At 46.8% G+C, this 14,708-nt stretch overlaps 1 protein-coding gene across 2 annotated transcripts in view; it reads left to right on the plus strand.

Annotated features, from left to right (window-relative positions):
• Positions 1 to 5,088, plus strand: part of LOC137534977 (uncharacterized) — a 90,485-nt gene extending 85,397 nt beyond the window's left edge. For both annotated transcript variants that reach the window (XM_068256730.1, XM_068256732.1), the window contains exon 9: positions 1,797 to 5,088. In XM_068256730.1, coding sequence (XP_068112831.1) covers positions 1,797 to 2,899 — 1,103 coding nt within the window. In that variant the 3' untranslated portion in view covers positions 2,900 to 5,088. The remainder of the gene's footprint in view (positions 1 to 1,796) is intronic.
• Positions 5,089 to 14,708: the final 9,620 nt, after the last annotated feature.

Here is a 14,708-nt window from a genome sequence, read left to right on the forward strand (position 1 = left end):
TTGGTCATGGCTAAGACAAAGGAGCTCAGTGAGGACCTGCGGCTGCGCATTGTAGCTGCTCACAAGTCAGGAAAGGGCTACAAGGCCATTTCTAAATGTTTTCCAGTTTCCGTGGCTACAGTGCAAAGTATTATTAAAAATACAAGATATTCTGCACTGTGGAAAATCTCAGAGGATGTGGTCGGAATCCAAAAGTGACATCTATGCTGGCCAGGAGGACAGTGAGAGAGGTGATAAAGAATCCAAGGATCGCCACCAAGGCCATCCTGGTGAATCTGGGCTCTGCTGGTGGCAATGTCTCAAGGCAGACAATCCAACGGACACTGCACACTGCTGGGTTCCACAGATGCAGAACAAGTAGGCCACTGCTTCTCCAGAAAAGGCACAAAAAAAGCTCGCTTGACCTTTGCAAATGCTCATCTGGACAAAGAAGAAGACTTCTGGTCTTCTGTGAAACAAAAATGTAATTGTTTGGTCACAATGATGTTTCTTTTGGCATAAAAAACGAGAAGCCTTCAACCCAAATAACACCATCCCCACTGTCAAACGTGGTGGGAACATAATGCTTTGGGGTTGTTTTTTTAGCCAATGGACCTGGGAACCTAATCACAGTAAACGGCACCATGAAAAAGGAGTAATACTTGAGGATTCTCAACAACAACATCAGGTAGTGTGCAGAGAAATTTGGCCTTGGCCACCAGTGGACATTTCCACATGACTATGACCCAAAACACACGGCAAAAGTGGTGAAGAAATGGTGAGCAGACAACAACATTAACGTTTTGGAGTGGCCCAGCCAAAGTCCTAACTTGAATCCAATTAAGAATCGGTGGAGGGAGCTAAAGATCAGAGTGATGGCAAGAAGACCCTCCAACCTGAAAGATTTGGAGCGCATTGCTAAAGATGAATGGGCAAAAATACCTGTGGAGACGTGCAAAAAGCTGGTCTGCAATTATAGGAAAACTTTGATAGCTGTAATAGCTAATTAAGGCTTTTCTATTGATTATTGAGACGGGTATGAATAATTTTGGACAGGACACTTTTGCTCAAATGTAAATAAAAACTGAGAAATGTTTTTTTCCCACAATAATGCCTCTTGTACGTTGTCTTATTATCTTTTGGGAGACACCTATGTCATTTCCCATGAAAAAATGACTTGCTGGTTGAATAAAAGTAACTTTAAGTCAAAATTTACCAGGGGTATGAATATTTATGGGCAGCACTGTATATATTGAATATATCTTTGGCTCTTGATCCTTAAGTGTGTGGAGAGTCTATTGTGAAAATGATTGTCACTCTGACACACTTGGACATTTTGTTTCCCGTGGTTTATCATGCAAAATATGTAAAGGATACCAGCTAACTATACCAGTACCAATTTTTTGTGTGCAGTTTTTTTTAGCATTTTCAGTAAGGCATCTAATTCTAGGGGTAATCAGGAGCTACGACTAAGGACCTGGTGGGTTCAGAAACGCGTCAGCTTTTATGTTGCCATATTTTTGCTATTTTTCTACGATGATTCAATAAATTGATATTTGATTTTATCATAAGGAGTGTGGAGGATTTTTGTTTTCCTGTCCTGTAAGTCTAGGTGTAAGTCGGATTGGGGCTTTATAAACACGTGTATCTCATCATGTTACGTCACTTCATATTATTTAATCTCATGTCTTCATTTTCTTCTGCCGCCAAATCTGTGCTGGAGCTCTGTGACACTTCTGCCTACTAGATCAGCATACAGGATTCCCAGCTACATAACAGGAACTATAAACATTGTTTTATATTTGTTCCCCCAACAGACAGAAATGATGTGAGGAACCCCTCGGAGGTCCATCCTATTCCACCTCCAGATGGCGCTACAGAAGATGATGGCGTCACACAATGTTCTCCAATCACTGGAAACACAAATCATAGAGATCACAGTGCAGATGGGTCACCCTCTGATCCTGAGGAATCTTCTGACCAATCACAGTCTATAAAATCTCCACCTAATGCTGAGGACTCTTCCAGTAACAAAAATACTGATAGATGTAGAGCTGGTAAACGATTATCATGTTCTATATGTGGTGAACGTTTTAGTAGGAAATCTATTCTTACTCTACATCTTAAAACACACATAGAGTGGCATCCTTATTCATGTTCAGAGTGTGGGAAAGGTTTCACTGAGAATAAAGATCTTCTTCAACACCAGAAAACTCACACAGGCAAGCATCGTTTTCCATGCTTACACTGTGACAAACATTTTGCTACTAAAGGAAACCTTGTTAAACACCAGAAAATTCACAAAAGTGAGCAACCTTTTTCATGTTCAGAGGGTGGGAAAAGCTTTCATTACGAAGGAGATCTTTGTTCCCATCAGAAATGTCACACCGATGAGCGTCCATTTATATGTTCTGAGTGTGGGAAGGGATTTTCAGAAAAACGTGGCCTTGTTGTACACCTCAGAACTCATACTGGTGAGAGGCCTTATTCATGTTCAGAGTGTGGAAAAGACTACTCACAGAGGGGTCACCTTATTAGACATAAGGCATGCCACATAGGCCTTAAACCTTTTCTATGTTCAGAGTGTGGGAAGCGGTTTACATCAAAAACTAACCATCTTAGACACGTAAGAACTCACACAGGCGAGAAGCCTTATCCATGCTCAGAGTGTGGGAAACGTTTCATTGATAAGGGGTCTCTTCGAAAACACATAAGAACACACATCGGTGAGCGTCCTTTTTCATGTTCAGAATGTGGGAAGCGCTTCACCGGCAATAGAAATCTTCTTAAACACACGAAAAAATACACAGGCAAGTGTCATTTCTCATGCTCAGAGTGTGGGAAAACTTTCAATCAGAAAGAAGATCTTCTTCAACACCTGAACACTCACATAGTTAAAGTTGTTATGTTTAGCAAGTGAAAACACCAGAAACTGAGTGAGCCAAAGTTTTCTATGTTCAGAGTGTGGGAAATATTTCTATTTCAAAAAAGATCTTGGTTGCATGCTGTCCGGCACTAGTCATGGAAAGAATCCAAAGACATAACAACAAAGGTTTTTTAGGTTGATACCTTTAATGACTAACTAATACTCATCGCGCCACAGTACAGACTATGGACAGAAACAAGGAGTCCACTGTAGGACTGCACTTCAAAACATCTGCCCACAGCATGGAAGACTTAAGAGTCACCATATTAAAGCGGGAGTGTCACCATAAAAATTAACAGCAACTGGTCTGAGTTTATTAAGTGATAAAGATGCTAATCCTGCATTCAAAAATTTTTCTGCTGTAATGGTTTGGAGTTATCACATAGTTAAGGAACACGGGCCCTTTAATAGTCAGTGCCAAACAGTTGCATGCTGGGGGTATATCTATAATATATTCCTTCTCTTCCATTTATTTCCCTGCCTATCTGCCTAGCTGAAACACGATCCCCTGCTCACTTGTGTTTACAAGCAAGGCTGAGGTGACTCAGCGATTGGAGGAGAAAAGAAAAAAGTAAAGGGCAGAAATGACATCAAGATTTAGCCTCAAACTGTGGGCAAAAGACATGGCTCCCACCAGGAACAGAATCCTCTTCATTTACTATAAAAAAAAATCACTGAAATCAAAATGTGGACAGTACAGTACATGTGTTATGTAAGTAGATCAAGTATGTATCCCTGGCATAGTATGGCTAATCCTACTGCTTTAAGGTGTGTGTGTGTGTGTGTGTGTGTGTGTGTGTGGGGGGGGGGAGTAAGTTAGGTATTGAAAGAAGGTCATGTCAATATGAGTTAATGAAACTATTCGGGCGTTTGAAACATGGATTTAACATTAATTCTGGGTTTATGGTAAATTGTGAACATTCGGTAGAAACATCTGCCTGGCAGGAAAAGCATTCAAACTTTCACAAATACCTATCTCCTGCAGCCCTCAGGCCTACCAATACATATGGTAATTGATGACGTTTATTTTCATTGTTTGATGCTGCCACTTGAAACAGGCACCCAATCGTCCTGCTAGCAGACTTCCCAATCTTTTATTCCCTTTTGTATCAACTGTTGCAATACAATACAATAACATTTCTAAAGCGTTTTCTCCCATAGGACTCAAAGCGCTTAGGCTCTATCAGATTCAGTAATTGGTAGTAGGATGAAGTATTCACACAACAAAAGTTATATTTCTGCAAATGCCAAACTGAACAGGTGGGTTTTCAGTCTAGATTTAAACACGTCCAGGGATGGGGCTGTCCTGATCTGTTGAGGTAAGGCGTTCCAAAACGTAGGGGCAGCATGACAGAAGGCTCTGGGACCAAAAGTTTCCAAGTGGACTCTGGGTAGGACTAGATTATTAGAACCTGTTGATCTGAGAATGCGGGGATTGCTACGCAGCTGCAACATTTCTTTCATGTATCCAGGGCCCAGATTATTCAGGGATTTAAATGTCAGTAGGCCGATCTTGAATAGGACCCTCCATTCTATAGGTAGCCAGTGAAGGGAGTGCAGGACTGGCGTTATGTGGCAGTGACGGGGTTGGTTGGTTAGCAGTCTGGCAGCAGTATTCTGTATCAGCTGTAGGCGGTACAAGTCCTTTTTTGGAAGGCCAGTGTAGAGAGCATTGCAGTAGTCCAGTCGGGAGGTAATGAAGGCGTGAACTAAAGTTGGTAGGTCTTCTGTGGTGATGAGGTGCTTGATTTTTGCAATGTTCTTAAGGTGAAAAGAGGATGATTTCACCACAGCAGAGATGTGAGTTCTGAAGTTTAAATCCCAATCAATTAGAACTCCCAGGCTACACACATGATCAGAGCTGCGTAGATCCGTGTCTCCTATTCCCAGTGGTGAAGACTGCAAGTTAAGTTGTTTAGTTGTCATGCACTTCCCTCCGATCAGAAGGACTTCAGTTTTGTCTGCATTTAGTTTCAGCCAGTTGTCATTCATCCATTGCTGTAGTTCACGTAAGCAGGCGTTTATAGTTAGAGTTGGGTCTGTCACACCAGGCTTGAAGGAAAGATATACTGTTATCACCCAATTTGATTAGAGTTTGTGTATACCTGGGGTTAGGTGCTGACAATTAGCTAATTTGATTAGTGTGTGTGTGTGTGTCTAAATATTGTAAAGAGCCTTAAAGGCGCGTACACACACCATACTTCCGCAAACGACAGGTCTGCCAGAGCCTCCCACTGGGCGGACATTCGGCCAACAGTAGCACGCGTGTACGCGCTGTCGGTAGACTGATAAGGTGGTTTCTAAGGCTCAGGAACAGCCTTATCAATCTGCGGACAGTGCGTACACATGTGCTAGTGTGCCCAGCGGGAGGGTCTAGCGGACCCGTCGTTTGAGGAAGTATAGCGTGTGTATGTACCTTTAAGGTGGCCATACACTTATAGATTTCCATCAGATTCGACCATTAGATAGATTTCTGTCAGATGCCTGTCAGGTCGAATCTGACAGGAATCTATCTGATGTGTGCCACACACTAGGAACAGATTTCTAATAGATTTCAGAATGAAATCTATTGGAAATCGATCTAAAGGCATCATTGGACCATTAGATCCAATGCAATTCTATGGGCCATCGATCTGCTGCCAGCAGCAAATCGGCCTAGATTTTCCATCTTGTCAGATAAAATTGATCGTAATTGGCCACAAACTGATTTGATAGAATCCATTTCCGATCGATCGAATGATTCCATAGAATCGATTGATGGCTGAAATCGACCAGTGTATGAGCCCCTTTAGAGTGAATAGAGCTAAGCTTTGATGAGATCCTTACACTTCAAAAAGAGGAAGAATGTAACAGGAGATCAAATTGAGGTATATCCTACAAAATCCTATATAAAGCCTGTGTATGTGACAGTGCTTTGTATGGTTCTGATCCAGTTCTTAAACATGCCTGAAGCAGAAACTTGTAGTTTTGAACGTTTGCAAAGAAAACTTGTACAGTTAGTCATTAAAGGTATCACCTAAACAACTTTTGTTATGTCTGCAAAAAAAGATCTTGGCTCTCCCCAGAGATGTCATAGAGGTGAGTATCCTTATACATGCTTAGTCTATTGAAAAGCTTACACTTGTAAGCAACATCTTCATAGTAGCCAAAAACGTCACACAGGCGAGCATGTTTATTCCTGTTCAGAGTGTGGTAAAAACTTTATTTACAAGCGTCGCCTTATCAGACATGAGGCACGTTATGTTCTAAGTGTGGGGAGGGATTTTCAGTTACTTTCATAAGCACATGAGGAGACACACCGGCAAGCCCTGTTTTCCATGTTCAGAATGTGTGAAAAGCTTCTTGCATAGAAAAAGCCTTCTGAGTCACCTAACAACTCAGGTGAAACACTTCATTCATGTTCAGAGTGTGGGAAATGTTTTGGTGAGAGTGAAGCTCTTCTTGAGCACATTAGAAGTCACATTTGCAAGTCAAAAAAGAGCCATTGTGATCCACCAGAGAATTCACACAGGTGAGAAACCTTATGTGTGTTCACAGTGTGGGAAACGCTTCCTTAATAGCATATGAGGAGGCACAGAAGAGAGTGCCCTTTTTTATATTCAGAATGTGGGAAAAGCTTTTTGAGAACGGAGTCTCAAAGAAAACTCACACAGACAAGACAAGAAATTAGACACAGCTGATGTTGCCGGCTTCTGATTGGTGAAGGGGAACAATGATGCAGGATGGTGACACGTCTGGGTCTGTTGTGATGTTGGGTCCTTCTACAAAGAAGGATGAATTTATTGTGTAACCCAATCTGCCTTTCCTGCACAGGAAGTGAGGTCTGTAAGCAAAGAATTTATATCTGTATTTCTGGAGTGATAATTCACAGGCTGACCTCTTCTGTCACTCAAAAACCAGATGATGGGGAAAAGGAGTCTCGTTAAGAGATTGCGCCACCCAGAAGCTATAGGCGGCGTCTGGTGGGTGGAGTAATTTGCTCGCTTTTATCTCTGTGCCATCATTCCTGGCTCTGCTTCTGCTGACATTTAGTGACTGCTCTTGTTTTCCTATTCTCTGTTTCTGGTGTTCCTGCCAATCAGACAGAGTCAGGAGACTTGGCTCTTGTAATGTTAGAGGCCTGTATGCTACAGCAGTAAAGTGAGAAGATTTCTGCTTACACAACTCGCCAGTCACACCAGGAGGGAGCGCTCTATGAAATCAAACACTCCCAGTATCCGTAGTTTTCTGGTGCTGAACATCTCGTATCTTCAGAGCATAGACAATAGCCTTCAGATGACCCAAAAGATAAGTCTAAAGGGGTCAGATCAGGAGACCATGGGGGCCATTCAACTGGCCCACGATGACCAATCCACTTTCCAGGAAACTGTTCATCTAGGAATGCTCGGACCTGACACCCATAATGTGGTGGTGCACCATCTTGCTGGAAATACTCAGGGAACATGCCAGCTTCAGTGCATAAAGAGGGAAACGCATCATCATGTAGCAATTTCACATATCCAGTGGCTTCGAGGTTTCCATTGATGAAGAATGACCCCACTATCTTTGTACCCCATATACCACACTGTCATCTGAAGGCAATTGTCTATGCTGTGAAGATACGATATGTGCAGCACCTGAAACTACGGATACTGGAAGCCTGTGCTAGCATTTCTCCTGTAGTGTTGCTATCAGTGTGTGAAGAGTGGGAGAAGAGGGTTGCATTGACAATCCAACACAATGGGCAGCACATTGAACACATTTTACAAGTGGTCAGAAACGTGTAAATAACTCAAGAAAGAATAAAGTTACATTAAAACCAAGCACAGCATTGTTTTTCTTGTGAAATTAACAATACGTTTGATGTGTCACATGACCCTCTTTCTATTGAAAAAACAAAAGTTGGATTCAAAATGGCTGCCATGGTTACCACCCATCTTGAAAAGTTTCCCCCCTCACATATACTAATGTGCCACAAACAGGAAGTTATTATCACCAACCATTCCCATTTTATTAAGGTGTATCCATATAAATGGCCAACCCTGTATTCGGTACCCGTTTAGTCCCCCCATTAAAGTGTCTCCAAAGTACTTCTATGTATAAAGACCTTCCCATTTAGTGCATCCTTATAGTTTCTTCACATATAATAGTTCCTATACCGTGCCAACTTTATAGTGGCACTTGCACTATGACTAGTGTTGATCGAACACCTAAATGTTCGGGTTCGAGTCGGTTCGGCCGAACGTCGTCCCGATATTCGGTACGTTCGGGCCGAATTCCGAACCCAATGCAAGTCAATGGGGACCCGAATATTTCTGCTTTGCAGGCCAGAAAAACCATAAAAAATGAGGGATACTTCTGCAAAATTGCTTGGGAATAGTGTGTGTGTGTGTGTGTGTGTGTGTGGGGGGGGGCAAATGAGATCCTGGAAAGCTGTCGTAGTACTACAACCCTAACCCTGTCATGATAACCCTAATCCTGAAAAGCTGTTGTAGTACTACCAATGAGACCGGCAACGCTAACCCCGCAGCACACAGGATGGAAGAGGAGGTGCAGGAGGAGAAGGCCACGCTTTGAGACATAACCCAGGCCTTGCGTGAGGCCAAATTGGATACTGAAAGCAATGCACTTTGTCGCCATGCATTGAAAAATATAATAAAATTGAAATATTCCTGAAAATGGCACCGGCAACGCTAAGCCAGGCTGGCTTAGCGTTGCCGGTGCCATTTTCAGGAATATTTCAATGTTGTTATATTTTTCAAAGCATGGCGACAAAGTGCATTGCTTTAAGCATGCAATTTGTCCTCATGCCAGGCCTGGTTTGTGTCTCAAAGCGTGGCCTTTCTTTCCTGTGCCCGCTCTGCCATCCTGTGTGCTGGCTAAGCCAGTAAACAGGATGGAAGAGGAGGTACTACAGGAGAACAAGGCCATGCTTTGTGACACAACCCAGGCCTGGCATGGCAACAAAATGCATGCGTACAGCAAAGCATTTTGTCGCCATGCAGTGATAAATATAATAGAATGAGATATTCCTTAAAAAGAGAGCGGCAACGCTAACCCAGCACACAGGATGGAAGAGGAGGTACAGGAGAACAAGGCCACGCTTTGTGACACAACCAGGCCTTGCATGAGGACAAAATGCATGCTTAAAGGGAACACGAGGTGAGTGACATGGAGGCTGCCATATTTATTTCCTTTTAAGCAACACCAGTTGCCTGGTTGTCCTGCACATTCTCTGCCTCTAATACGTTCAGGCATAGACCCTGAACAAGCATGCAGCAGATCAGGTGTTTCAAATTCTGACAATAATGTCCGACCTGGCAAGATTACCAGCATACTTCTTTCTGGTTTAATTCACACACCACTGCGTCCAAATACATCATTATGGCTGCCAGGTAACTTGTATAGTTTAAAAGGAAATAAATATGGCAACCTCCATCTCATTCTCACCTCAGGTTCACTTTAAACCAATGCATTTTGCCGCCATGCATTGATAAATATTATACAAAGGAGATATTCCTGAAAAGCAGAGCTATTCCTATGTGGGACCGGCAACACTAACCCAGCACAAATGTTCATGGTGGTTGGTCGGGGGGTGTTGCGAAGTCGGTTCCAATCCACGATTTATTCATTTTTATTTGTGTCAGAGGGTCTGCATTTGCTGTGGACAGGCGGATACGCCTATCTGTAACGATGCCTCCGGCAGCACTAAAACAATGTTCGGACATAACGCTGGCGGCAGGGCAAGCCAGCACCTCTATTGCGTACAGTGCCAATTCGTGCCAGGTGTCTAGCTTAGAGACCCAATAATTAAAGGGGACTGATGGATCATTGAACACGGCTACGCCATCTGACATGTAGTCCTTGACCATCATCTGCATGCGAGTGGTGTTGGAGGTGGAACTGCGCAAACTGACCGTCCGTGAAGGCAGACTTTAGCAGCGACTGAGTCAGGAGGACAAAGCGGACGGTCAGTGCGGCAGCACAGAAGGACCATGGCAATTCACTGATAGTACCACAGTTTGATAGTGCTGTCCAAAAATTATATGCATCCGTGGACCCGGGCAGTGGGAACGCAGATTTTAGTACCTAAACACACGATACAACATGTTTTCCGGGGTCTGAGGCACATACAGATGGTCCCGATCATCATCATAGAACTCTTCTCCTGACCCCCCCCCCCCACCACCTCTGCCACCCCAACATCCCCAGACACAGACCCCTCATCGTCCTCAACATTAACTTGGTAGGCTGGCCTGAGCCCAACCTCCTCCGCCACATGAGGCCCCATCATCTCCTCAATAATCGCCCTGGCGCCGGACCGAGGGACACAATGATTTTGTCCGGGGAGAGCTGCTGCTGACCACTGGCTGCTGGGGTGGATGTTATAACTTGCGTGGGGCGTTGGCTGTTGCTGTTGTTGGGAGTGCTGCTCACAGCGGAAGTCTGTGAGGAACTCATGGTGGGCTCATATGTGTGCGGTGGAGTAGAGCTCATCAGAACAACCTCTGCGCACCTGGTGGTACGCAAGTGATCCCACTTGGCGGCACTGAAAGTGTTTTTTTAATAAACAATACGCAGCAAAAGTCACTGAAAATACGTGTGGATTTGTGGTAGGCAAGTGATCCCACATGGCGGCACTGAAAGTGTTTTTTTAATAAACAATACGCAGCAAAAGTCACAGACTATACGTGTGGATTGGTGGTACGCAAGTGATCCCACTTGGCGGCACTGAAGGTGCTTTTTTAATAAACAATATGCTGCAAAAGTCACTGAAAATACGTGTGGATTTTTAACAGCCCTGTGGGTGCTGCATCTGCTGTCAGCGGTGAGGCTGGAGGCTGGGGCCCTGTGGCTGGCCTGGCTAGCAGTGAGACCCTGTGGCTGCTGCTGTCAGCATGAGGCTGGGGCACTGTGGCTGGCCTGGCTAGCAGTGAGGCTCTGTGGGTGCTGCTGTCAGCGGTGAGGCTGGGGCCCTGTGGCTGGCCTGGCTAGCAGTGAGGCTCTGTGGGTGTTGCTGTCAGCGTGAGGCTGGGGCACTGTGGCTGGCCTGGCTAGCAGTGAGGCTCTGTGGGTGCTGCTGTCAGCGGTGAGGCTGGGGCCCTGTGGCTGGCCTGGCGAGCAGTGAGGCTCTGTGGGTGTTGCTGTCAGTGTGAGGCTGGAGCACTGTGGCTGGCCTGGCTAGCAGTGAGGCTCTGTGGGTGCTGCTGTCAGCGGTGAGGTTGGGGCCCTGTGGCTGGCCTGGCTAGCAGTGAGGCTCTGTGGGTGTTGCTGTCAGCGGTGAGGCTGGGGCCCTGTGGCTGGCCTGGCTAGCAGTGAGGCTCTGTGGGTGTTGCTGTCAGCGGTGAGGCTGGGGCCCTGTGGCTGGCCTGGCTAGCAGTGAGACCCTGTGGCTGCTGCTGTCAGCATGAGGCTGGGGCACTGTGGCTGGCCTGGCTAGCAGTGAGGCTCTGTGGGTGCTGCTGTCAGCGGTGAGGCTGGGGCCCTGTGGCTGGCCTGGCTAGCAGTGAGGCTCTGTGGGTGTTGCTGTCAGCGTGAGGCTGGGGCACTGTGGCTGGCCTGGCTAGCAGTGAGGCTCTGTGGGTGTTGCTGTCAGCGGTGAGGCTGGGGCCCTGTGGCTGGCTAGCAGTGAGACCCTGTGGCTGCTGCTGTCAGCATGAGGCTGGGGCACTGTGGCTGGCCTGGCTAGCAGTGAGGCTCTGTGGGTGCTGCTGTCAGCGGTGAGGCTGGGGCCCTGTGGCTGGCCTGGCTAGCAGTGAGGCTCTGTGGGTGTGGCTGTCAGCGTGAGGCTGGGGCACTGTGGCTGGCCTGGCTAGCAGTGAGGCTCTGTGGGTGCTGCTGTCAGCGGTGAGGCTGGGGCCCTGTGGCTGGCCTGGCTAGCAGTGAGGCTCTGTGGGTGTTGCTGTCAGCGTGAGGCTGGGGCACTGTGGCTGGCCTGGCTAGCAGTGAGGCTCTGTGGGTGCTGCTGTCAGCTGTGAGGCTGGGGCCCTGTGGCTGGCACTGGCAGGCACTACGCTACGCTACACTAAACTCCCTACCTACCCAAAGCTAATCCCCAAAGCAAATGGCGCCGATCACACGCGTTCGGTTATTTATGCACCCAAACACGTGACCCGCTCTGCCAATCACAGCGCGAGACACGCGTTTGACCGAATGTACGGCCACGTTCGGCCGAGCGTCCGGCCAAGGACAAGTTCGAGCCGCGTGGCTGAGCATCCATCAGGGACACTGAGGTGTCCGGATGGTGTTCGCCGCGAACTCGAACACCACAAAATTTGCTGAATCCCGAACAGTGGCGAACACTGTTCGATCACCACTAACCATGACTCCTTGTTTTCCCTGGTGGGTCAGTGGCCCCCTTCCCATGCAGAGATGGACAGAAGAGTGCTGGGTAAGTAATATCGCATTCGCACCTCTCCCCATGCCAGTGATGATCACTTTGCTCTTGTGACCTCATACTGCAGCCAGGCTCCTCCATGCATATGTGCTGGGTTCCAATCTGATGACACCATCACGGAGAGACACACAACACTTAGCAGAGGAGTCTGGCTGGAAGGAGAGAACAGTGATCATCACTGGCATGGGGAGAGTTAGAATCATCACTGGAGGTACTACTTACCTCAGCATCATTTCCATCTGCCAAGCTCTTCGAGGAGAGGTGCTACCATGTGCTCTGTGCTCATATGGTTGCCTAATACTGCTATCTGGGAGCCACACACAGCTACCTAATACTGCTATCTGGGGGCACACACAGCTACCTAATACTGCTATCTGGAGGCACACACAGCTACCTAATACTGCTATCTGGGGGCATACACAGTAACCTAATATTGCTATCTGGGAAGCACACACAGCTACCTTATACTGCTATCTGGGGGCACACACCGCTACCTAATACTGCTATCTGGGGGCACACACCGCTACCTAATACTGCTATCTGGGAGGTACACACAGCTACCTAATACTGCTATCTGGGGGCACACACAGCTACCTAATATTGCTATCTGGAGGCACACACAGCTACCTAATACTGCTATCTGGGGGCATACACAGTAACCTAATATTGCTATCTGGGAAGCACACACAGCTACCTAATACTGTTATCTGGGGGCACACACCGCTACCTAATACTGCTATTTGGGGGCACACACAGCTACCTAATACTGCTATCTGGGGGCATACACAGTAACCTAATATTGCTATCTGGGAAGCACACGCAGCTACCCAATATGGCTATATGTAGGACACACACAGCTAATACTGCTACCTGGGGGCACACACAGCTACCTAATTCTACTATCTTGGGGCACACACAGCTACCTAATTCTACTATCTTCTTGGGGCACACACGGCTACCTAATCCTGCTATCTGGAAGGCACACACTGCTGCGTAGTACTATCTGGGGGCACACACTGATACCCAATACTGCTACAGTATCTGGGAGGAACACACAGCTACCCAATCCTGCTATCTGGGAGCCACACACAGCTACCTAATATTGCTATCTGGCCGGGGGACACACACAACTACCCAATCCTGCTATCTGGGAGCCACACACAGCTACCTAATATTGCTATCTGGGGGAAACACACAACTACCCAATCCTGTTATCTGGGAGCCACACACAGCTACCTAATATTGCTATCTGGGGGAAACACACAACTACCTAATACTGCTATCTGGGGGCACACACAGCTACCTAATACTGCTATCTGGGAGGCACACACAGCTACCTAATACTGCTATCTGGGGGCACACACAGCTACCTAATACTACTATCTGGAGGCACACACAGCTACCTAATACTGCTATCTGGGGGCATACACAGAAACCTAATATTGCTATCTGGGAAGCACACACAGCTACCTAATACTGCTATCTGGGGGCACACACCGCTACCTAATACTGCTATCTGGGGGCACACACAGCTACCTAATACTGCTATCTGGGGGCATACACAGTAACCTAATATTGCTATCTGGGAAGCACACGCAGCTACCCAATATGGCTATATGTAGGACACACACAGCTAATACTGCTACCTGGGGGCACACACAGCTACCTAATTCTACTATCTTGGGGCACACACAGCTACCTAATTCTACTATCTTCTTGGGGCACACACGGCTACCTAATCCTGCTATCTGGAAGGCACACACTGCTGCGTAGTACTATCTGGGGGCACACACTGATACCCAATACTGCTACAGTATCTGGGAGGAACACACAGCTACCCAATCCTGCTATCTGGGAGCCACACACAGCTACCTAATATTGCTATCTGGCCGGGGGACACACACAACTACCCAATACTGCTATCTGGGGGCACACACAACTGCCTCATACTGCTATCTGGAGGCACACACAGCTACCTTATACTGCTTTCTGGGGGTACCAAGGACCACCAATTTCTGCTTTCAGGGGGGTGGGGGGTTATATCACTCTACAGTACAGAAGCAGCAGCTGGAGAGATGGGAAGAAGGCAAGGCAGCCACAGCAGCTCAGTAAGGGGTCCTGTCCAGCCTGACTGAGAAATAAAGAGAGCTGCCACAGTAACATCCTGCTGCCATTTGCCCTGGTTCTGTTTCCCCCTGAAGCTGTTCCTATGGATAAAGTGATTTCCTGAGCTAATATTTCGTGCTGCACATCCCACTGACTGTAATTTAGCACAAGGTTTTCAGTTTATTACTTAGTGGGGTGTGGGGAGAGCTGTGATCTCTGCAGCCTCAACACACACCCACACACCCCACACACCACACACAACGTAGGGCTCGGAAGGGGAGGAGCCTCAGACAGGAAGTTGTTATAGTGGAAGCTGGAGGA

Source organism: Hyperolius riggenbachi, chromosome 10 (assembly GCF_040937935.1).
Source record: "Hyperolius riggenbachi isolate aHypRig1 chromosome 10, aHypRig1.pri, whole genome shotgun sequence".
In the NCBI taxonomy this organism is placed as follows: Eukaryota; Metazoa; Chordata; class Amphibia; order Anura; family Hyperoliidae; genus Hyperolius; species Hyperolius riggenbachi.